At 41.3% G+C, this 22,447-nt stretch overlaps 3 protein-coding genes across 5 annotated transcripts; 1 reads left to right on the forward strand and 2 right to left on the reverse strand.

Annotated features, from left to right (window-relative positions):
• On the reverse strand, nt 1–4,884 carry ruvbl2 (RuvB-like AAA ATPase 2). Of its 2 annotated transcripts, none has more exons than XM_020085686.2 (14): nt 4,778–4,884; nt 3,823–3,880; nt 3,579–3,634; nt 3,342–3,483; nt 3,055–3,184; nt 2,904–2,970; nt 2,666–2,772; nt 2,444–2,537; nt 1,917–2,135; nt 1,529–1,647; nt 1,101–1,220; nt 883–1,012; nt 615–729; nt 1–353 (listed from the first exon to the last, which is right to left on the reverse strand). In XM_020085686.2, exons 2-14 carry the CDS (start codon nt 3,878–3,880, stop codon nt 331–333), a joined length of 1,380 nt encoding a protein of 459 aa, XP_019941245.1. In that variant the 5' UTR covers nt 4,778–4,884; the 3' UTR covers nt 1–330. The 2 variants fall into 2 exon arrangements, with proteins under 2 accessions (XP_019941245.1, XP_019941244.1); XM_020085685.2 differs by having other exon boundaries at nt 1–356; nt 4,778–4,874.
• Nucleotides 4,885–7,747: 2,863 nt separating this feature from the next.
• On the reverse strand, nt 7,748–12,421 carry ftr83 (finTRIM family, member 83). The gene is made up of 7 exons (XM_020085683.2): nt 11,750–12,421; nt 11,107–11,202; nt 10,673–10,906; nt 10,222–10,381; nt 10,040–10,099; nt 9,366–9,434; nt 7,748–8,622 (listed from the first exon to the last, which is right to left on the reverse strand). The coding sequence occupies exons 1-7, from the start codon at nt 12,323–12,325 to the stop codon at nt 8,096–8,098; spliced, it is 1,722 nt and encodes a 573-aa protein (XP_019941242.1). The 5' UTR covers nt 12,326–12,421; the 3' UTR covers nt 7,748–8,095.
• On the forward strand, nt 10,786–22,019 carry ftr82 (finTRIM family, member 82). 2 transcript variants are annotated; one of them, XM_020085680.2, is made up of 8 exons: nt 10,786–10,924; nt 16,262–16,880; nt 18,411–18,506; nt 18,683–18,916; nt 19,606–19,765; nt 19,865–19,921; nt 20,149–20,214; nt 20,317–22,019. In XM_020085680.2, the coding sequence occupies exons 2-8, from the start codon at nt 16,290–16,292 to the stop codon at nt 20,835–20,837; spliced, it is 1,725 nt and encodes a 574-aa protein (XP_019941239.1). In that variant the 5' UTR covers nt 10,786–10,924; nt 16,262–16,289; the 3' UTR covers nt 20,838–22,019. The 2 variants fall into 2 exon arrangements, with proteins under 2 accessions (XP_019941239.1, XP_019941241.1); XM_020085682.2 differs by lacking the exon at nt 10,786–10,924 and adding an exon at nt 16,022–16,153.
• Nucleotides 22,020–22,447: the final 428 nt, after the last annotated feature.

The following is a 22,447-nucleotide window of genomic DNA, read 5'->3' on the forward strand; positions in this document are numbered from 1 at the left end:
TTTGCTCTTAAAAGCCTGTTTAATAATTTTCATAAAAATAAACCATAGTTAAGATAAGTGAACAAAGAAAAACAGAGGAATGAATATTCCTGCCACAAGGCCTCGTGAAGAAGAGAAATCTGCTAAATTCGGAATTAAGCCAAATTTCAGTAAATCCATTTGAAATCAAAACCTTGATACAATAGAAGTTGAACAAAAGAGAAACATGTAACATCTTCAATGTAATTCAATGCAAAGTCACAATTTAATTAGAATCAATGACTCCAAGCCCAGTGGACGATCAACAACATAAAAAGTTCACAGAGTGCGAAAACAAAGCAGTCGTCTTCATTACGAGGTATCCATCGTAGCCGCTTCTGAAATGAAGAGAGAGAACAAAAACAAATAACGTTATTTTACTTCATAACAAGGTTGTATATTTGGCTCTTGACTGAAAGGGAGAGCTGAGCTATCAGCATGATAGGGAACAGTTTTATAGATCCTGTTAAACTTTAGTTTTCTGAAATGATTGCAGCAGATTACAACAGGTCACCATGGGAAAGAGTCAGTTTTAGCATTTTAATGCTTTGTTGGGACTTTGTTTTAACTTTTGAGAGGATTAGGATCAAACTCACGTGTTTCATTAAAGAGGAAGGAATCCTGATACTCCTTCATGTACTGAGAGGATCTGGCCTCATCCAGGAACAGAGAATAGACCCGTTTAATGTCCTCCACCTGCACTTCTGTCCCCTGAAGAAGCCAGAACACAAAGATGACATCAACACTTGGCTAATTATGAGTAAATGAGTTAAAAATGATCAGTCTGAATTTTAAGAGATGGTTACAGGTGTTAATGAAGACTGTTTTTTTAATGTATTACAGCTGTGTTCCGTCCGAGCTTACCTTGCGCTTGCGACACACCAGTCCTGCGGTGCTGATCAGCTGAATGGCGTAGCGCAGCGACGTCTCCATGCCGATGCGAGTCAGGACGGAGTGAGCCTCGTCGCTCAGCTCCACGTCCTCCTCCTCACACCTGAAGTAAAAAAGGTAGATTTAACAAATTCCTTCACTGGAAATAAAGAAACAATGTTTGCTGGTGGATGATCGGACCAGTTTCTCACCGGATCTTGAGGATCTGCCTTGTTTCTTTTTCGGAGTAAGGCGAGGTGGCAATGATGAGCAGACGATCCAGCAGATCGATAGGGATGCCATGAGGACTCTGATAGTTTGTGCCCCGGATACTGAACGGGAAGATATTCAGCATTATATGATTAATATTCTGTTAAATGTGACACCAAATATATAATTATTGTTTTGTAAAATTATATGAAACCTATATGGATACTTTTTTTTAATTTAACCACTTAAGACATTTTGTAGAATTAATTCTTATTCTGGGAATATTTTAAAAGGAAGATAATTTTTTGCAGTGGATAAATAAACAGAACTGTAAATCAGACATCAAATTAAAGATAATCCATTTAGGTAATTTCATATAAGGAACAACTCAAATGAAGAGATGGGCGGTAAAGGTAGATGTGAACAGTACCGGGTGATGCCTCTGTTGGTGGCCATAATGAGAACTGGGGACAGGTCACTCTCGAGTGCACGGTTCAGGAAAGAAAAGCACTCCATGTCCAACATATGGACCTCGTCAATAAATAACACCTGGAGCACAAACATGGAAGATCAGCAATGTGCAATCACAAAGACGAGAAAGACAAAAACTCACACATAACTTTGTACTTCTATCTTAGTGAGGACACTTATTGGCATAATGCCTTCCCTAGCCCCTGACCCTAAAACAGCCCTCTGAAAAAATGAGGACCGGTCAAAATATCCTCACTTTCCAAAATTGTCCTCACTAGGGTCTATGCTTAAAATGGTCCCCACAAAGGTATGAGTACAGGAACAAGCACACAGACAACTGTACCTACCCCTGGAATGATCTCTGCTTTGCCTTCTTCCCTCCACTCACACACTTTAGCATTGATCTGCTCGCGGACTTCCGACTTGATCTCTCCGGTGTCTCCGGAGAAAAGAGCCAGGAAGCCTTGTGTGCGGCTGTTGATGACATCGATCTCATGGAGGGACACTGTGTGGACCACCTCTTTCCTCTTCTGCAGCTCCCCCTCTGGACACTGCACAAACTGTGTCTGTAAAGACATATTTGAAAAATTAGGTTAGAAAATGTAAGCACCCACTTTTCTGCAAATAGAGTTGTTACATCCATCAGTTAATTTCAAACGAGGTAAAAGAGGTAAGAGGTAAAGATCTTAATCATGTCCATCATGTGAATTTTAAAACCTAAAAATACTGCTTTGCATGTAAAATTTGTCATTTTTTAACAACACAATGAATTTCTAAATTAAAAAAGCAGTAAAGTGGCCTTAATGAGGAAAACCCTGCTGTTGTTTGTCAGTATGAGTTACAGCATCTGGAGTTTAGTGATGTGACAACTTACCTGAGCTCCCATGGCATCATAGTCTCTGGCTCTGGTGAAGGAGCGGCCGAGCTTGCTGATCTTTCCTGTGGCTTTGTCAATGGTAATCACATCTCTGTAAGAAAGCAGAGAAAAACAGTTTATATCCTGACTGCCTGTCCAATAGGCCTGAGTGTTATGAAACTCTAGATTAAATAAAAACAACAGATTCTGTAAAGATCCATTCAAAGGAGATGATCTTACCCTGCTTGAACCTTCTCTTTACTGAGACTGTCAATCATCTTGTTGCCTAAGTCGTATATTGTCTCCATCTCAGTCGTCTTTAGAGTCAGCTTGCCTACCTTGGCGCCCTGATAGAAGGAAAAGTGTTTCAGTAAAAGGTTGATCCAGGAGGGTTGTGTTTTCAATAATGACATGCAGGGAACATTTATTCACTCAAACATCTTCAAAGCAGGAAGGTGGAACAGTGGAAGTGACCTACCGTTCCAGTGGCTGGTCTATCAATCTGGATTTCCACCACCTCTCCTTCAATAATCTCTGTTTCCTCTCTATAAAAACAAACAAAGAGTTAACAGTGATTTGTTTCAAACCATAAGAATAACTAAACACAAATATTGTGTTTGCACACTCACTTGATCCTCACTCCAATAGCTTTTCTAAAAGCTTGGCTGAGTGCCTCGGTCTTGCTCATCTCCAGAGAGAAGATCTCACTACCAGCCAGTGCTGTGAAGGGTGTATCAGGGCCAAGAGACTGGGCGATGCCTGCATTAAAAAGTTTTCAAATGAATTAAGACTTAGCCAAACAATCTGAGAGCAGGAACTCTTGCTTTACAAACATATTACTTAAGCTAATTACACATCAATGCAAGGAAACAATATCACTTCCAGACGAGGATGATGAAATGACATTGTGTCATACCCATGGCAATGGCAGTCTTTCCTGTGCCAGGTTGGCCAGCTATCAGTACTGCCCTGCCAGCAATGTGGCCATCTTTGATCATCTCCAGAATGACCCCTGCTGCCCGACGGGAGGCCAGCTGGCCGACCATCCCCTGAGACACCTGCGGGTGAAGAGAATAGAAATAAAAGGTAAATTCAAAACATATGCACACCATGTAACCCCACATATGCACACAACAATCTAACTTCACTCTACCTGTCTTGGCTCCAAGGCATCATCCAAACCAAGGCCACGGATGTGAGAATGTGCACCTGAACGCAAGATAAAACCACGTTAATATTAACCCCCTCAGGTAGAAGGGGTTACACAACACCACTAGCATCAGCATACAATAGGGTTGGAATATTTTAAAAACACACTAGGCAAAGGTTAATTTGAAACAGTGACCAGACAGGGCATCAGTGTAAATCATTTACATATTTTACATATATATCGTTACCAATTCTCTCGATCCGCATGATGTCACGGACCTCTGGAACCTTTGGAGTCAGCGCCATCTGCATGGAGCGAAAAGCAGGTCAAACGTGTCCTGATGATAAAATAGCACCAATATCTATAATATCTATAATACTAGTCCCGCAAATTTTCTGCCTTCCAATATTTTAGTATGATCATTAAATGAAAAACACACAAAGCCGCTGCTGACCATCTGTCTTGTACACAAGGACTTTTTTTCTAACCCTATTCACAAAACGTGGCTAATCTTCACAAACAACAACATCAGGTTCATGTGGGTCTCTGTCTTGTGTAACACAAACCATTTTAGATCCTCTAATACAGAGGTATCACCTATATCTGTTCATATGATCCAACATTGCAGAAACTGGTTCTCATCGGGTTTATTCTTGAGTTGTTAGCTCATTAAATGTGTTGATGCTTGTGAGATGTTCTCTTTAAACAGAGGATCTAAGATAAAGTTACATCGCAGGAGAAGTTTAATAAATGGAACCCATGTCCTGGTCGGTGGGTTGTCATAGAGACGCTCCTAACGTCTGCATCAACACGAGTGACTCGGCGGCCATGTTAGCCACATTGCTGTAGCTTTTAGTGTGTAATCTTTTAAGTAGAACTTTCCTGTAAACAACAAACCACTGAGCTGTAGATAAACTCAACCTGTCTCTCAGTGTCACCCAGAAGCTACAACTCTAACCAGCGAATATCTCCACACAGACAGTCCGGCGAAGCGTGATGCTAACGCTAGCTAATGTTGTGTTAGCACTCTAGCTAGCTCCATTCACAGGTTTCTTATCTTCTGCAGTCGCTCTCACAACGAAGACGCAACGCGGAAGCTAGCGGGAGGGATCGAACTCAAACCCCGTGTTTGGTGATGTAAAGACGCAAACTATCCCAGTGTAGCATATTTATTACGCTCGTCATAGGAAAGAAACACTCACCTCTGCGGCCACACTTGCGACAATGTGGGAACGCGGCGCTTCTTTCTGAAGTGTGCGCAGGGGAAATGTGTCCGGAGAGAAACGACGTGCTGTTTTTCTGTGTGCGAGCTTTGAGGCTCACTGCCCTCTGTAGACATGGCGGCGGTAGAGAAGAACGAGGGGACGGGACCGTAGATCCAGAACTTTATCTACATCACATGTTCCCTCTACTTTCCTTTATATGAAGAGGACTTTTTTTATTTGAAAGGTAGGGAAACAACACCGGAAGTGACAGAGAAGATAAAATAAAGCATTAGCAGTTTGTTTAGGTTTGCTCCTGTTGAGTGGACTCCACCACTGAAGGCAGAGACATTGAGTTTAATTTACTGGGCTACATAGTTTACACTTTAACTCTTCTGGAGGAACGTCAACATGTACGTAAGCCACAGTTTACACAGTGTAGGACAAACAAATGTGTACCATGAGAGGGATAGGTCAGTTTGTTCAAGGTGGTTCCCTGTATGTCTGTATGTCTGAAGTAACTAATCCTGATCCTAAAGATAATGAGTGAATTTTCATTTTTGGGTGAACTTGGGTGAACCGTCAACATACTTTTCTGGATCTTATTATCTCTACCAACAGTGACACATCTTCCCAGACAGAAGTTCATCCCGGATAGATGTGAGGAATGGTGGGTGACAGGTGCATGCATTTCTCCACTAGATGTAGCAAGACTCACCAGGGATTTTACAAGTTGAAGAATGAACAGACAGAGTGACCACAGGCCAAAGTTACACAGCTAACGTTCACTGCATTTGCTTGTGAGCAAAACTGTCAACATCCAGCATAAGGCAGATAGTTATATATAACTTTTCTGTGTTCATTTTATTTAATCTTTATTTAATCAGGCAGTCTCTTTTTCAACATGAGACCTGACAACATTTACAACCAGCAAATGAAAACAACACAACCAGGATTAAAGGTGTGTAAGATTTAGGTGAAAGGGATCTATTGGCAGATATTTAATGGAGAATAATCCTCATGATGTTTTCACTAGTTCATTTATTGTAGTTTTCTTTCCCCTAGAAAAGACCATTTACATTTAAATACTTCATATTTACATGGAGGGGACCCTCTCTGCAGAGGCAGCCATGTTTTTAGTCCAAACTGGACAAACTAAACCTTTTGAGTTTTTATAACAACTGAAGCTACCACAGGTTCTTTTTCATGTTTGGAAGGAGAGAGTGAGGTGAGGGGTGCTCAGCTGCAACATGTGATTTCAAAAACAAAATTACCTTAAAATAAATAAAAGCAACACAACAAGGACTTCATCAGAAAAATAACAAGAATCATGAAAAACATCAGATAACAAGATTTTAAAGGGGGATGTAAGACTGCAGTGGTCGGACAGATTGCAACTCCATTCCATTTTAAAGGTGGTATAATACTTGAACCGAGTTCTGCCAACATTAGTGCAAGCTTAGTTATATCTCAGATGATGCAGTTACTGTAATAAAGTATTTATGTCCTCTAGTAATGACAACGTTTAAATGAGTGAAGAGAAGTAGTTTGAAATATTCTTCAGTAGAGCTTTTGAAATTAATAACATAAGATGACTGTTTCCTCTTGACTGTAAAGATGTCCATCCGACCAAGTGATACAGAGAACAGTAATGAGTGCGAAATTTTTAACTTGTGATAAAAAATTTTAACTGGTGAGATATTGATGGGGCATGACGACAATATAGAATGTCTCCATATTTATATACTTCTTATCCCCAGTGTTTTATGTCAAAGCCAAGTAATGTGTAGATGTATCTGTTTAATGAGTGACTTTAGTCAGATCCTAATAGTTTTCAATGCATATAATTGAGATGACTTGGTATCTCTCTTTCGAGGGAAATTGTTTCTTTTAAATGTCACAATAGCCTTTTTTGTAGTGCGAGTTGTTCTTTCAATCTACTCGCTCTCCTTCAGTGAAACATTTAAATCAACATTACAACAATAGGAATGGATTTTCGGGGGGGGGGGGGGAGTTTTTCATATCCTCTCTGCAATACCTTCAAAGTTTTCCCTTGAGGCTGCAGTTTTAGAATTCCACAATCTAAACCTACACACCTCCACAATAACAAGAGGGCGATACTGACATTTACACACTGTTCACACAACCTTTCTGTTTGTCATTGTCACCAGTTGTGATTTATGTGTGATCACTGGCTTACATTTAAATGAAACACATGCTTTGTTAGTCTTCTAAAATAACTCCCAGTGCAGAGAAAATGGCCACCAGCTTGGAGCACATTAGACCTTTTTTCTCCTAGTGATGAAGTGATACTCTCATTTCAGCGTTTTAACATTAAAGATACTGACAGAAACCAGACTTTTAATGAATAACTAGGTGATAAAGATCTTTACTGTCATGCCCTCGTTCAGCAAACCACAAACAATTTAAACTACTGCTTGATGAGTTTCAATCGTGTGTGAACTCAGGAGCTCTCGGTTACGCCCCACCTATTTCTGTACAATCCCTCTGAAACCTCTCAGACTTCCACAAAACCAACACTGCTGTTCACACACAAAGCACTAGTGTTAATGAACAAAGACATTGTCTCACTCTTGTACTGTCTGATCCATTCGTAATGTATTCATCTTATGTTGGCGATAGAGATGCAAGCCATTTCTAATTATTCTTGAGACATAATATTTGGGTTTTGTGCTCTTACAAAGCAGAGAGCTGGCCGAGATGTTATTGAAAAGTTACTATTAGTTTTTCCACAAACAAAGTGACTGTTGTTTGGTTTTGTAAAAATGTGCCTTGAATCTGATGCTTATCTTTTATTAATCATACTGGACAAAGCAAATTAATCAAGGAATGAATGAAAGCAGTTTCCCTCTTAAGTTTATATTATGTTTTCATGGTAAGCAGGCAGAACCTGTGGAGCATTGACGTTTCTGAGAATAGCAGGATGGAGTAAAAACACAACATACAACATTTTATCTTTGTCATAAAAATGTTTATTGATAGAAAAAATATGCATGTACTGCAAGTGTATCCTATCCTCTATAAATGATCACAAAACATACTTCAATCAAGTACAACCTTCATTGTTTTAAATAATTTAAATGCTTCATACACCTTCGAGTCCACACATGTTAATCTGTAGAATACTCACAGTCATCAAAAACTAGTCCCCTGATACTTAACACATAGTGTGTGGTCTAAAAAAGAACATATCCAATCATGTAAAATAATTAATAACATGTTATTAGTGTGTAGTTATAGTTTTGTTCTCCATGACAATCACTTTTGTACATTGATTATTGGAAGTGTGTTATTGAATCACAGCTGGATGAGGGTGATGGCCGATTCATACCAAACCCAGAAGCCTGGATAGACAGCTTCACTAAAAGAGGCTTTGAAGCGGTGGATGAGAGACATGCTGTCCCCTACAGTGTAGAAAGAGAGGGTGCCCCCAGCATGGTCGAGGAACACTCCTATACGAGACGAATACGGCTGGTTGATCTCTATCTGGTCTTTGCTGTGGCGGGCTGAGTAGCTGGAATCAGAGCAGAACAGGCTCCAGGACTTGCGGTTGTATCCGATGCGGCAGGTGTCGCCATAGCCGTTCCTCTTGATGCCTTTGTAGGTGACACCGATGGCTGCCCCCTCCCCGCTCCAGTCAACCTCCCAGTAGTAGGCGCCTCCAGAGAGGGGCTCCTTGCAAAGGATCTGGGGCAGGGAGTCAAACCTGGCAGGGTTGTCGCCGTAGGACTGGGGGTCTCTCTTAAGGGCAGCTTTCCTGTTCCCTCGAGACAAGTAGAGCTGTCTGTAGGCTGTGTTCGGGTCCAGGGTGAGCTGACAGGCATCTAGGGGCAGACAGGAAATAAAGGGTTTAGCTGAAATTGCATGGCTTAAATGTAAAGGAGTAAATCCAAAATGGGTAAAGACAGTGCATCACAGCAGCTAAAGCACCCCTCACCACCAGCTGCAAGGTTGCAGGAGTTAGCAGAAAGTAATTAGGATCTCTAATTTTTGTTATATCTTTAACTAACGTCTGTAATGACACAGTTTCAGAGAATAGTGGGGGACCCCAGGGGTTAGGTGTCACCTGCCTGCTGTCTGCAGGTCACAGTTGGTGGGAAACCCGGTGGCCTCGGCTAGATCTGCCCGGCCTATTATCTGGAATGCCAGAGGTATCGACACTGTTTGTGAGTTTGAGAATTGACAGAAGTCCATCTAACAAAGAGCATACTTGACTATAAAGTGAGACCCACAGCCTTTGAGCACCTTCTAGTGTGACCTCAGAGACGGGGCCCAAGAATAGGAACTAAACTGGCTAACGAAATAACTGTCATAATGCTTATAATACTTGTAAAACCTGTTTTTTTTATTCTGATATGAATACTTAGTAAACAGCAGCTGTGTAAAGCAGCATATCAATGATTGCATTGTCTGTATACTACTGTGCGACACACAGTAGTAACAAAAGCACATTTTGTGGTCAACTACAGGGTCTGAGCAAGAAACTCATCAGCATCTAATTTGCCTTGTGCAGTGAAATGAGCAGGAAGAGCAATGAACTGTGTCACTGCAGCGAACTGTGACTCACATTTCAGGAAATCCTCCCTGTACTGAGGTTCCTGGAGTGGCAGAGACTTGTACATGGCAGCTTCATCACCTGTGGAAGTGAATATATACACATACATATCAGTTAAGTGATATTATACAGTATTATGTTCCGTAACATAATTTATTAATCCACATTACTGCACAATGAATGTGTTATAGCTATGATTATGACAAGCTGGTGAGTGCTATTATAATGTGGGGAGTGTTGATATTCATGTAATATTAACAGATACTCTGACTGTTACAATGTTAATGAAGCTTATCTGAACAATTTAACACCATGCAACTTGGTTTCCGTATCAAAAAGTATGTTAACATAAACTCGGACAAAGTAAATATTTAACCATGTGGCAGCTGAGTGACCTCAGACTACCCTCTAATGAATATTGTTCTCTTGCCACGACCACACATCCAACAGGATGGCACAAAGCCTATTGAGTGCAGAGGAAGTTGTACTTTCCGTTGTACTTTCCTGTGATCAAATCAGAATTTGAGTCCATGTAATGTCTAGATACTGCCATAGTGGATTAACTAGAAGAAGTGTGTATAAGATATCTTTAAAAAGTTCTTTTTATGCATATTATTGCCTCATTACTTTGTTGTGCACATAAAACCAGTGACAGGAAAGTTATTTTTCTTGAATGGCTGACTCACTTTTTATAATTGACTTTTTCTTTTTGGATTCGTCCAGTTGACAGAAGGTCATCTTGTTAACTGCAAAGAGAAAAAAAGAACGAGTTAACAGTTGTGATAGATTGAAATAATATCAAACCAACATTTCAGCATTCCTCTGTTACTTCAAACAACGAGGTCTTGATGGGCGGCCCCACACTCACCTGTCTTGGCGACCTTGACCAGTTCATCATTGCTGAATTCATTCAAGTGTTGTTTCATCTCGGAGACGGCCTTCGTCACGGGGCCGAAGGTGAAGTAGGGGTTGACGCTCACTGTGGGCAGCTCTTCTGCCTCTGTCTGAGCGATCAGCATGTGGTAGCTCTAACAAGAAAAAGAAAACCGCTCATCATCAGGATAATTCTTTTACTTCACATCACATGTTCAGTTACTACACCAAACTGAAACATGTAAAGTTGAAAAAGAATGTAACCAATATGATATATGGTGTATTAATTCAATTTTGTAAGTGTGCCTATGCATTAAACTGGAGAGAGGAAGCAGTTAAGAAAATAGATGGTGGGATTGTGATTATTACTGTATATTGTGAGCTAGGAACTTGACCTAACTGAATATACGGTGTCTTCATGTGTTCGTTCAGTAGTTGTCAGTTACCTGGATGAAGTGGATGTGGTCCTCAGTGCGGGACAGCTGGGTGATCTCGTTGTCTCTCCTCTTCAGGTCAGCGATCTCGTGGGTCAGACGCTCCAAGTGGCCCTCTGCGTTGTTGAGCGCTGCCCTCTTGTTGGAGGAGATCAGCTTCGTCATCTCCTGCTGCATCCTCTCGATGGAGCGCATCATGTCGCTAAACATCTTCTCGCATTCCTGCAGCGCCCTATGAGCCGAGTTCTACACAGGAAAAGGGAGGTATGCAATAAATCAACAGGGGTGTCACACTGGTTTTTCAAGCACACACTTAGGTTAGCTGTCGTCAGCCCGACATAAAGGAATGTTGTCTGTGTTGGTTAGTTGATATGCTGTCACTTCACTTTCAATCTGTTGTGGTTAGTCTGGTTTTATCATGCATGATGGATGAGGGTGGCACAAACCTTGAGTGAGTCGACTGCTTGTTTTAGTTCTTCCATCTGCTTGAGTCGGTCGTGAATCTTCTCCTGGATCTCAGCCTGGGTGGCGCCCAACCGTTGCTATGAAGAGAGACAACAACAGACTTTGTTTACATTAATGACACCAATCCATCCTGAAACCTACAAATGAGACTTTATTACAGCAGTGTACAGCTCAACTCAATGCAGATTGCACAACATTATTTGTACGTGCAGGGAGCAGCCTTCTTATCATGCGGGTGAGTCTCAGAAAACGCCTGAGGCTTCAGTTTATGGGCTTGTTTCATGCACTGTAAACGGTTCTATCGTGCAGTACCTGCCATTGTTCTGCTTGTACAATGAGCCATAGTGGATTCATATAATTCACCTACATTAAAAAGCCACGCACATTTAGCAATAACAACTCAGTGTAATACCACTGTCGTCACTGACAGTTACATAAAAGAGCAAAGGCGCAAACCTTGAGCAATAAATACATTTAAAGAATATTTTTTAAGGAATAATTTGCCAGTTGTGTTTACACTGTTTCTTTCGATACACGTTCATATCTTGAGTGAGATCCACATAGACCAGAATGTGTTTCCAGTGTTTAAACAACACACGGCCAGATAAGTTAAATGTTACCAACCTGCTCCTCAGCCCTCTCCTGCTCAGCAGACACCATGTCGTGACCTTTGTGTTCCTTCACCGTACACAGCACACAGATGCACATCTGGTCAGTGCGACAGAAAAGCTCCAAACCCTTCTGATGCTGGGGACAGATCTGCCTGTCCAGGTGGCCGATCTCATCCACCAGCTTGTGCCTCTTAAAAGTTGCGGACTCGAAGTGGGGCTTCAGGTGCTTCTCGCAGTAGGAGGCCAGACACATCAGGCAGGTCTTGATGGCTTTGTGCTTCTTGCCAATGCAGATGTCACATCCTACGTCCTGGGGTCCCGCGTAGTTGTAGTCAGGCGACGGGGGTGGAGGTGGAAAAGATTCAGAGTTGCGTGGGATGGTGGAGTGCCGGGAGCCCGCCATACGTCTTGGCGTGGGCCTCTTGTTGTAAGAGACCTTGCACTGTGGGCAGAGGAACGAACCTGTGTGGTCAGCATGGTCCCAGTATGTCTTCAGGCAAATGGAGCAGAAGACATGGCCACATGGGATGGACACTGGATCCCTGAGGTATTCCTTACACAGGTAGCAGCTATCCTGGTCAGATGACATGAGGACAACCCGGTGCTGTTCCCTCTAATTCAGTGAAGATGCCGAGAAGATAGACCGTGCCTTGTGTCAGCACAGTAGCAAAGTGATCCCACAGGCACTACGGGCGCGAGTTATATAGCGTAAACAGAAAGGGAGGTTAAACTGGTTAAGCCGAAACCAGTAAAACAAAGGCGGGGCAAGGAAGGACACATGCCTCCATTCGTTACAGAATCGAAAGAGAATGAATGAAATGTGTGATCATAAGATACAAGGTTTGTGTCTATTTCCAATATTTTTTTTTATTTTTACTGAAACAAGCAAAATAACAAAAATCTTTCCTAATAAGTCTTTTTTTTTTTGCGAGCAGGAAAGGACAGCAAGAGGATAAAATATTATGTTTCAATATTGTTAGTTGTATTTGTGTCCTACAAGTGAGTAAAAGAGAAAAGAAGTACAGAGTTCAGTAGTAAGTAAGTAGGAAACAATGCAGTGTGAAGAAACCACAGGTGTGTCACACTCCACTGTTGAGTTTGCTCAAATTGCTGAGTGTTACAGATTGCCTGGTGACAGACTGTTCTCTTTGTACATGTGTTGATACCCACTCGAGTCACAGAACAAACTGACATGACTTCAAGATTATTTTCTGTACTATGGCTAACAAAAATACAGATGATTGTCTTTGTTGCCTTCGGAAAGACTGTTGTTTGGTCTTCTTGAGCTACTGAGAGGTTGACCTTCAGCATAACCTGTTTACTAGTTAATTATTAACTTTTCTTTGCATTTCATTGCCACTGATATCTCCGTATGTTTGACAGGACGCGTGTAGTTTTTGTCAACACTGCAATTCTCCTTTTGAGGTGGAAACTGAACCCTATCCCAAAAAAGAAAATTCCTTCTTGTGTTGAAATACCTTCCTCTGTATATTTCATCTTACAGTGAACACACCTCCAGCCAAAATGGAGTTTCAGTGCTGCTGAAATGGAGATAGGAATGCAACTACACTTGATAGCCCAGATAACAGGAGGGCCGAAAAGCCTACTTAAAAGATTCCATTGTGTGAGAGCCAGCAGGGCCGGAGCAGAGTGCCAGGCATTGCAGGGTCTGTTGTCCGTCAACAACACTAACTACAGCCGACATGCTACACTAAATGTAGCATCTTATTTGACAAGAATTGCCACTGATAATAGCCCAACTCATCAACTGATGCAACCTTAACTTCACGTAGTGAGGATAATATAGCTTTGTCTTTACAAAATAAGTTTTCTCCAATTGTAATTTTTCTCAAAAAGATCCACAGTTTTTGTGTTTTCCCCTGTGTTTGAACCCCTTATCTTAATATGACTTAACAAAATTACAAACTTGCAAGAATAATTACTTTTAATGAATCACTGACTTTTAATGTCATCAAAATTTTCATTGACATGTATAGCACCCATTCACATGTAAATTCAGGAAGTGTGACTCCAAGATTTTTATTGACCATGACAAATGCAACAAAAAATAAAGGTTACGGGTTAAATGGTATTTACGAGTTTCATTGACTGGTATGCTCTGCAATTGAAAATTGAATATTAACTTTGTAGAAAATACCAGTAACATTCAAAATGGCACTTCAGGTGTTCTCCAAATGGATATTAAACTTCAATTACAATATTTCATTATTGTCTTTCAAAACTTTTTTGTGAACTTTGACCCTCCAACCCAACTGGTCACTTATAAAACATGAAATCAAATCTTTATGGGGAAAAGGGACTTGTTAGCTTACACAGTTAACCTTGATATACTGCATATGAGCCACCACTTGATACACAGTGTTTCTCCTTGACTTTTGCACCTTACATTGTGAGACCAAACACAATCAAATGATTTGTCAGGCGTTATTACTTAAACCTGCCCAGTGGTTTTTCATTGAATTATATAAGCGCTCAATTTGAGTAAATTTGGACTAATATTTGTTCATCGTGTATAATTCAGCTTCTATGCAAAACCAGCATTTTTAACAAACCTTGTACACACAATATATCCAGGCTAATAAGAGTTTATGTAAAAATCTAAATATTGTTATCATGGCAACTTAAAATGATGGGACTAGTTTTCTACTGTAATGTCTTTCATTCGCCTCCAGCCTGTGCGTGTTTCAGATCTCTGCGTATCTACCAGCATCAACTAAATGCGCACACCGTCTGCCTATTCCCTGTTTAAAAATTGTGACTTCCTGTTTTTATTATTCACACTCAGTAAGTGGCTTGGGCGGGACCACATTTCCTTCGATCACCATTTGTGCTCTCCTGCACTCGCCCTGCAGAGAGCACACTCGCTGCACCGTAATGAAGGTTGACCTTTGACCTTGAACTTGAACTCAGCCACTGATGACTGCAGAGTTTCAGTACAGAACACTGGGACCTAAAACAATGGTGCTACTGTTCGAGAGATGCGTGGCATTAAAGTGTCTTGTATCCTAAACACTATCATGCTTCATATTGAATTTCCCTATGATTTGTTTGTGTGCAGAGACTACATTTTTTTATCATGTGTTAGAACCACTCATATGAATCAAAGTAACATCCAAAGTTTTGACCCTGTGTTTCCATCTTATCCTCTAACAGGTAGTTAATCTGTAAGCACAGAGCGCTCCCTTTACTCGGGAGGAAGGAAGGAAAAACTGGCTTATCAGAAACCTAACCAAATATGGAGAGGTGAAACTGCCTATTGTATGAAGTAACGCTCAGTATGAAGTGAAGGTGGAGCTAATGTAGCTTTTACAACCGTAAATCATCCTTCGTGTATCTCTATAGTGACTTGAGATCAGGCTGGAAATGCTAAATACATTAAAACGTTTTTTTAATTCAAACAAGCTCCTTAACAGTTGGGAGTTCCAAAGTAATCCTGAGCGACAGATTGATACTTCATCACTGTAATGGGTCTGTAGTATTGGTGGAAACCAGCAGAAAAGGCCCAATTGAAATGCTAATAAGAGGCGATAATGATGTCAGCAGACACTTCATGTTGCAGAGGCTCCTCTGAGGCTTCTCCTTGAGCTGGTTTCAAATTAAAATGTCATTCTGTAAAGAAAAATGACAGGAATGAATAAAATGCAACCTATATGCAAAACACTCGGTGCAACAACACACCTGCAACGGATAGGAATGTTCTGCTTGTGAATGTATGTGCATGCATGTGAGAGTGTGGCTTCCTGTTTGGTGTCTCATCCATGACGTGTCCTTTCTGCTGTACAAACAGATACATATCTACAGTTAACAAATTGACTCTTACAAATGAGCCGACTGGTTTGACCGGTCACTGTGTAACTATTGCACTCTGCCTTTGGACAAACCTTAAACCTTAAGCTTTCGAGCAAGTTTGTTGGTGATAAAAGAAGCACAGAGTGGGGATGTTTGTGTATTGGGTGGTCCCTTGAATTCCTACAGTACCTTCGTCCACACTGATGTTTGTCGGACTATAACCGGTTTGAGACAATGGCGATTCTGTCCTGACAACAATAGGTGGAAATACAGCTGCCAAGAAGTGTGCGCGCAATTCATCCACAGATGAGACACAGGAGAAATTCTAGAGTAAAGGAAATGGCAGGGAAAATGGAGGCGTTTTTTCTTGCACACTAGTTGTCACTTCTTTTGCCTTTCAAACTTCATTCATTCGCTTTCTTTCAGTCTGTTTTCTTTCTCTCTCTCTCTCCTCTCCTGTCTGCCTGCCCTCTTTCTCGCCCTCTCTCTCTTTCTCCCTCCTTGCTCAACCTGCTTATCTAAACTGGGCAGGGCTCAATATACTCACAGCACAGGGGGAGGGCCTTGTCTGCTTTCAATCAATAACCTCTGGAATTCAGAAATACAAGTAGGTCCTGTCCCTGGCAGGCTGTACCAAACTCTCGAGGGCGGGCTCCCAGGCACAGTCGACGAAACGTCTATCTGCTTCTAGTTTTCTCTCTGTTTGTCTCCACAGGTCTCACTGTGTTTGGAGTCCCATCACAATGGCTGACCCGACTTCTCCAGATTACTTCAGTTGCACCCTGTGTCTGAACCTCCTCAAGGACCCCGTGGCTATCCCCTGTGGTCACAGTTTCTGCATGGACTGCATCAGCGGCTACTGGAATGAGGCTGACTACACAGGGATTTACATTTGTCCCCAGTGTAAGATCACATTCACGCAGAGGCCTGTGCTCCGCCCCAACGCCACTCTGAGCATGGTGGCCGAGAAGATCAAAAAGAGCGGCCTGAACCTCAACCTCAACATGTCCCAGGGGAATATCTATGCTGGGCCGACGGATGTCCCCTGCGACTTCTGCACTGGGAAGAAGTTAAAGGCTGTGAAGTCCTGTCTGAACTGTCTGGCATCCTACTGCGAGAAGCACCTGAAGCCTCACTATGAATCAGCTACGTTCAAAAGGCACAAGCTGGTGGAGGTGCTGGGGAACTTGGACAGGAAGATCTGCCCGCAGCACCAGAAGTCCCTGGAGCTCTTCTGTCGAACAGACCAGATGTGTATCTGTGCTATCTGCACAGTCAGTGAACACAGGGGCCATGACATTGTCTCTGCTGAGGCAGAGAGGGGGGAGAAACAGGTAAGAATTCCTACTGTCTCTATACTGATGCTCTTCTTTCAATAGATTAAACACTCTCAGGCTCAGTAATAGTTTTGTTAACCTGTTAGAAAAATCCCTTTCAGTCATCTTCTCAGAGAATGACAATGTGAGAAAGATAAGTAGCTGCATGTGAGATAGTACAAGCTGAAACTGCGCCACCAGTGTCATGGGACACTTCATGTCTCGAAGGTGAGATAAGAGAGATACACTTTCACAAAGAGCCACATAACTGATTAATGAAAGTTACTGTATAATAGGCATTGAAGTAACTTGAATTCAAGCAAACATTGTGTTTTGCCCAACTCTTGTCCCTGCTTTACAAACTGGTGCTTGGACTTTGACCCATTTCACCAACACTATCAGCTACCCTGGCAGGCATTCACCGCCAAAACAAATCCAGCTCTCTGATTAGCTGTTTGGAGGCCAGGGGGGCGGTGGTGGGGGTGTCTTCTACTTATCGCCTCTGAGAGCCGTTTCTCACAGAATGTAGCTTCCCAGCTGTGGGATAGATACACAGAAACTGCAACTGAAACTTCCTGCCGCTTCCCCGGTTCCCACCTGTGGGAGTGGGTCTGGAAATGACACTGGAATGTCAGGGAGTCGTGACCATCCGCACACCGCATGATCAAGCGGTCACAGTTCATTGACCACATTGAAAATCAACATTCAAATGACGTCCCAGTCAGGTTGCCTTGTTAAAACACTGCAGGGTAAAACTGTCAACAGACGCTGCAGTGTAAATATGCAATGTTGGGAACAATTATGGCTGTTACACACGAGTGATTGAGGAGGAGTGTTTTTTATGGCAGCCTTGAACATGAGCATACGGATTTTAAGGACACGATGAAGGAATAACTCATCCTACTGTTTTCTTTGTAACAGGGGAAGTCTGGTTTCTCTCATCCGAAGATTTACAACCTGAATCTCACACATCTCACTCCATCTCCCACTCTCTCTCCCCTCCCCCTCTCATGCCCCACCACCACCAACCCCCTCCCTCCCTCCATCCACCCCCCTAGATTCCCCACATTCCTCAAGCTTATCTTGAAGAATGGGTCGGTGGGCTCGAGTAAAAAGCTGAATTAGAAGCCCCTCTATTTGGCGCGTCAGTGCTGTGTGCACCTTGAAACATCTCTTTAAAAAGTCAGGCGGCGGTAGATTTGCATTCCTGACAGAATTCCATTACACACACCCCCCTCCTTGCTCCCTCCGAGATAAAAGCTGCCCGCATTAAGAAGATTCTTTGAGTAGGGTTTATTCAACATGCCAAAGGGCCTGCCCACATATTCCTTGATGAGAAAGAATGTTTGAACTGAGCCAACAAATATTGGGCTTTTTACCTTGTGCAAGAAAACAACATGACATTGAACTACATCCCGTGAATCTGATGTGTAACAATTATAACACTGCATAAAGATACTAAAAGAAGCAAGGTCAGCTTCCAGCAGTGGGAGTGCATGTGAGAAAACAGTGAAATTGATGGCTGTGTAATCCTCCTTATTTCTGCAGAAACTATTGGGCGTCTCCCAAGCAGAGATTAGACAAAAAGGCCAGGAAAGGGAGAAGGAGTTGGAGGAACTGAAGACTGCAGTGGATTCACTGAAGGTGAGGACACAATGTTGATAATTCAGTGTCTTTCTGCCAACCAGCTGTCTCCGATCATGACAGAAAAGAAAAACATTGCTCTAAGATATCTACCATGACTGCACTGCTTATCGTGAATCAAACGATAGAAGTGTCTGCATCTGTCAGGTACTTAACATCCTGTGTGTCATGTCCAGAACTCAGCCCAGAGAGCCATGGTGGAGAGCCAGAAGATGTTTGAGGACATGATCCGCTCCATTGAGAGGATGAGGTCGGAGGTGACCAAGCTGATTGGCATCAACGAGAAGGCCGCTTTCAACCAGGCTGAGGCTTTGATCGAGCGACTGGAACAAGAGATTGATGAGCTGAAGAAAAAGGAGTCGGGGCTCAAGCAGCTGTACAGCACAGAGGACCACATCCACTTCTTGCAGGTGAAATACAGTTTTAAAAGTGAATAGAGCTTGAGATATATCTGTCTGCTGATAATACTGGCCAATATGAGCATTATTTTCTTGATTCAAGTTATGTTTGGTTGTGTTTTCTTGTTATTTAAATGTATTTATAATAAAGTTTATGGTTATAGTGTAAAATATCAGGCTCAATAACATTTCTTCATCATAAGGGTTTGATAACGACATCTTCGGAATGATATATATCAGCAGATGAATTGGTATAGGAAAAGTTTTACTCCTTAATATAGGTATCAACATTAGAGCTCAAATATGTTTTTCAGTTAGCTTACTTAGAACAAACACACCTGGAGCTGTCGTTTGAGGCAGGTCAACTATGAGTTCATATCTCACAGTGAAGTAATTACTGAAGCAATTAGTATTATGATTAATGATAAATTAAGACATGTGGGTGCTGCTTTTAATCAGATGGCTTCTGACTTAACAGGCTCTCCCCGGTTATGATGACACCATAAAAACCAAAGTCCTTTTGTGACGTGAAAGATTATAGCTTTAAAATGTTGAGTTAAACAAATAAATCTAATTTCCATGAAGATAAATGGCACCACCCAATCAACAACGTTCCTCTCTGTGTATTGATATTTAAAGAATTTATTGTTTATGTCACCGTATCTTCATCCTCATCACAACGCTTTTTCTCTTCCCATTAGAACTTCAACTACCTCTGCACTCCAACCGACGATGGCTTCATTCCCAGAGTGACAGTAAACCCTGACTTTTCCTTTGGGGCTGTCAGGAAAGCTGTGTCTGAGATTAAGGATCGCCTCGAGGAGTTTGGCAGAGAGGAGCTGCTTAAGATCTCTAAGTCAGGTCTGACCTTACCAGCAGAAACATTTACCAACTGTACATAATGGGTGTAAAACACCAACAACCTCAGTTTACTGAATATGAATGTGTTATGTCTTGCAGTGAGTGAGGTGCCGGTGTACACTACAGAAAGTCGAACATTGGACAGAAAGAGCAGAGGTGAGCTCTATCACATCCTATAGTGATATAACACTGAAGGAGGTTAATTATTATCTGTTGACAGCGTCGTCACCCTGAAGTCTTCAGCACCAGCCTCAAAACATTTACTTCATACATTCCTCTGTCACAAACGCTGCGAAAACAACCACATTAAGATAAGAATTAAAGGCATGTGTGTGGGTGTGTGCAGTTCACATTGACCTCACTCGGAGCTTCTTCATCTGCAGGCAAAGAAATGGCGGTGAACAACCTTCCTCCTGCAGAGCCCAAGAGCAGAGCAGACTTTGTGAAATGTAAGTTATCTGGTGTATTTTACAGGAAATGTGTCACTTTAGGTCCAAACACGATTCATTTAGCAAACAAACACAATACAAATCTATTGATTCTTCCCCTAGACTTCTGCCAGCTGAAATTAGACCCGAGCACAGCTTACAAGGAGCTGTTCATCTCTGAAAACAGCAGAAAAGTCATCCGCACCAGGGACCTGCAGCCCTATGAAGACACCCAGGAGCGGTTTGACAGCTTTGCCCAGGTGCTGTGTCGGGAGGCCTTGTCCGGTGGACGCTTCTACTGGGAGATCGAGTGGAGCGGGGAGTTCTCCATCGGAGTGGCCTACAGGAGCATCAGCCGAAAGGGCAAAGGCTCGTTGTGCCTGCTGGGCTACAACGACAAATCCTGGAGTCTCCTCTGTTCCGACTCGGGCTACTCTGCTTGGCACAACCGGGTGGACAAGACCATCAACGGCCCCCACTCCCCCAGGATAGGCATTTACCTGGACCACACTGCGGGCGTGCTGGCATTTTACAGCATAAGCAACACCATGACCCTCCTGCACAGGTTTGAGACCACATTTGTTGAGCCCCTCTATCCAGGCTTTGGAGTCGGGACCTCAGTCAAGATCTGCAATATCAAGTGATCACCGACATTTGAAAATATTTTCTACTGTATTTGTTTCTAACACTACACAGCTACAAAGCTTTTGGAGTATATATTATTTCGCTAAGTATTAAAGTTGTACCAAACCACATCAAATGAGCTTTATCACACATTTATTAGAGAAACATCCTTTCAAATGTGTATATATTTTTAACCCCATATATTATATTTTGCATTCTGCTGTCAAATCTCATTTTCATGTTAGTTTTCTATGACCTTACTGAAATATTACCTAATAATACAAGTACAATACAATATAAAGAAAAGTGTTATTCCATTTAGCATCTGATAAAAACTGTTAATAATATTATAACATGTCAGTATACATTATATGTCCACAGATAATATAATATCATACATTATTAGTTTTAGATTTTAGAGTTATAGTTTTCACAGAAGGTATGACATGTTGAAAATAATGATGTTATTATAACTCATCATACCCTTGAGATCACCCAAGGAACATTTTCTTATGTATCATTACTCTGTTGCCCAATATTATTGTAAAATACATTCAAATACATTGCAGCTTGTATAATGTTTACAGTGCTGCATTTACAGGTATTATGTTTTCAGTACATTCTGAATATTTCAGTGTCATTTCATTATATTTTGATATTATCTGTCTATCAGTTGCTGAGTCCTTACAGTTTTTTTCACTTGAACTAACCCTTATTTAAATTTACATATGTTTACTTATATAATGGCCAACCGGATTATAACTGTTATCCAGAAAAGACTTGTTTTGTAACAAAATGATTCATTTAAAGTTCGAAATAAAGAGCTAAGTGAATGAATACATTGTTTTGTTTTCAAGATTATTTATCTGTTCTGACATATGCATACAAAGAGTAGACCAAATAGTGTTATATCTATATTACTAAATGTTATTTCCTATTGAAAAAGAAATGATGGGTCAGTTTGATATGAATATATATTAGGAATATGTTTTCTTTTATTGTTTGTTTTAACAAAGGTCAAGAAAGTCTAAAAAAATATTAGTACAAACAGATACAATTTGAAATTTAAAATGTAACTGGTATGTGAACCATGTATGTGGCAGCCACCTGCTCTGAGAGTCCTGTACTAGAATATATGACTAGTGGCTCCCTCTGTTGGGTCATTGCTGGAACTGAACTGATATTAAACTATAATGACTGTTGTTATGGCTTTGTGTATTTTCAGGCTGACAGAAATATCACCAATGGAAACTTTGTATATTTATCTCTGGGTGTAAAGATATTATAAATCAAAGTTCAAATTCAAGTTAGGAGGGAAATACTGAGATAATGACCAAGAGTCAAATAAAGAGTGACATCACTCTTGGTTCATAAATCTGAATTTTCTCAGATACATTTTCTTGTTACTGATGTTATTAAGGAAGTTTATCAAACAGTAATAACATTAACCGTCAGGACTTTTTCACAGTAGAGATTCTAAATCATCATAGTAAGAGCAACTTTTACTAATAACATTAATGACTGCTGACTCCTCTGATAGTGAACAAGTACGCACACCACTAACCCCATCAAACTGATGCAGTAAAATGAAATTCACACAGCAGATCATTTACACTTGCTCTATTCCCAG

Source organism: Paralichthys olivaceus, chromosome 15 (assembly GCF_024713975.1).
Source record: "Paralichthys olivaceus isolate ysfri-2021 chromosome 15, ASM2471397v2, whole genome shotgun sequence".
NCBI lineage: Eukaryota > Metazoa > Chordata > Actinopteri > Pleuronectiformes > Paralichthyidae > Paralichthys > Paralichthys olivaceus.

What these genes read in the sequence shown, in the direction of transcription:
- ruvbl2 (XM_020085685.2), bottom strand. Translation starts at nt 3,880, where the DNA reads ATGGCGCTGACTCCAAAGGTTCCAGAGGTCCGTGACATCATGCGGATC. An exon ending in ATAGACCAGCCACTGGAACG is followed by an intron (nt 2,773 to 2,903) that starts GTAGGTCACTTC and finishes TCCTTCTATCAG; the next exon opens with GGCGCCAAGGTAGGCAAGCT. An exon ending in CTTCCTCTTTAATGAAACAC is followed by an intron (nt 357 to 614) that starts GTGAGTTTGATC and finishes TCTTCATTTCAG; the next exon opens with AAGCGGCTACGATGGATACC.
- ftr83 (XM_020085683.2), bottom strand. Translation starts at nt 12,325, where the DNA reads ATGTCATCTGACCAGGATAGCTGCTACCTGTGTAAGGAATACCTCAGG. An exon ending in GGTCAAGGTCGCCAAGACAG is followed by an intron (nt 10,100 to 10,221) that starts GTGAGTGTGGGG and finishes TTCTCTTTGCAG; the next exon opens with TTAACAAGATGACCTTCTGT. An exon ending in GAAAAAGTCAATTATAAAAA is followed by an intron (nt 9,435 to 10,039) that starts GTGAGTCAGCCA and finishes TCACTTCCACAG; the next exon opens with GTGATGAAGCTGCCATGTAC.
- ftr82 (XM_020085680.2), top strand. Translation starts at nt 16,290, where the DNA reads ATGGCTGACCCGACTTCTCCAGATTACTTCAGTTGCACCCTGTGTCTG. An exon ending in GCTTAAGATCTCTAAGTCAG is followed by an intron (nt 19,766 to 19,864) that starts GTCTGACCTTAC and finishes TATGTCTTGCAG; the next exon opens with TGAGTGAGGTGCCGGTGTAC. An exon ending in CAGAGCAGACTTTGTGAAAT is followed by an intron (nt 20,215 to 20,316) that starts GTAAGTTATCTG and finishes TTCTTCCCCTAG; the next exon opens with ACTTCTGCCAGCTGAAATTA.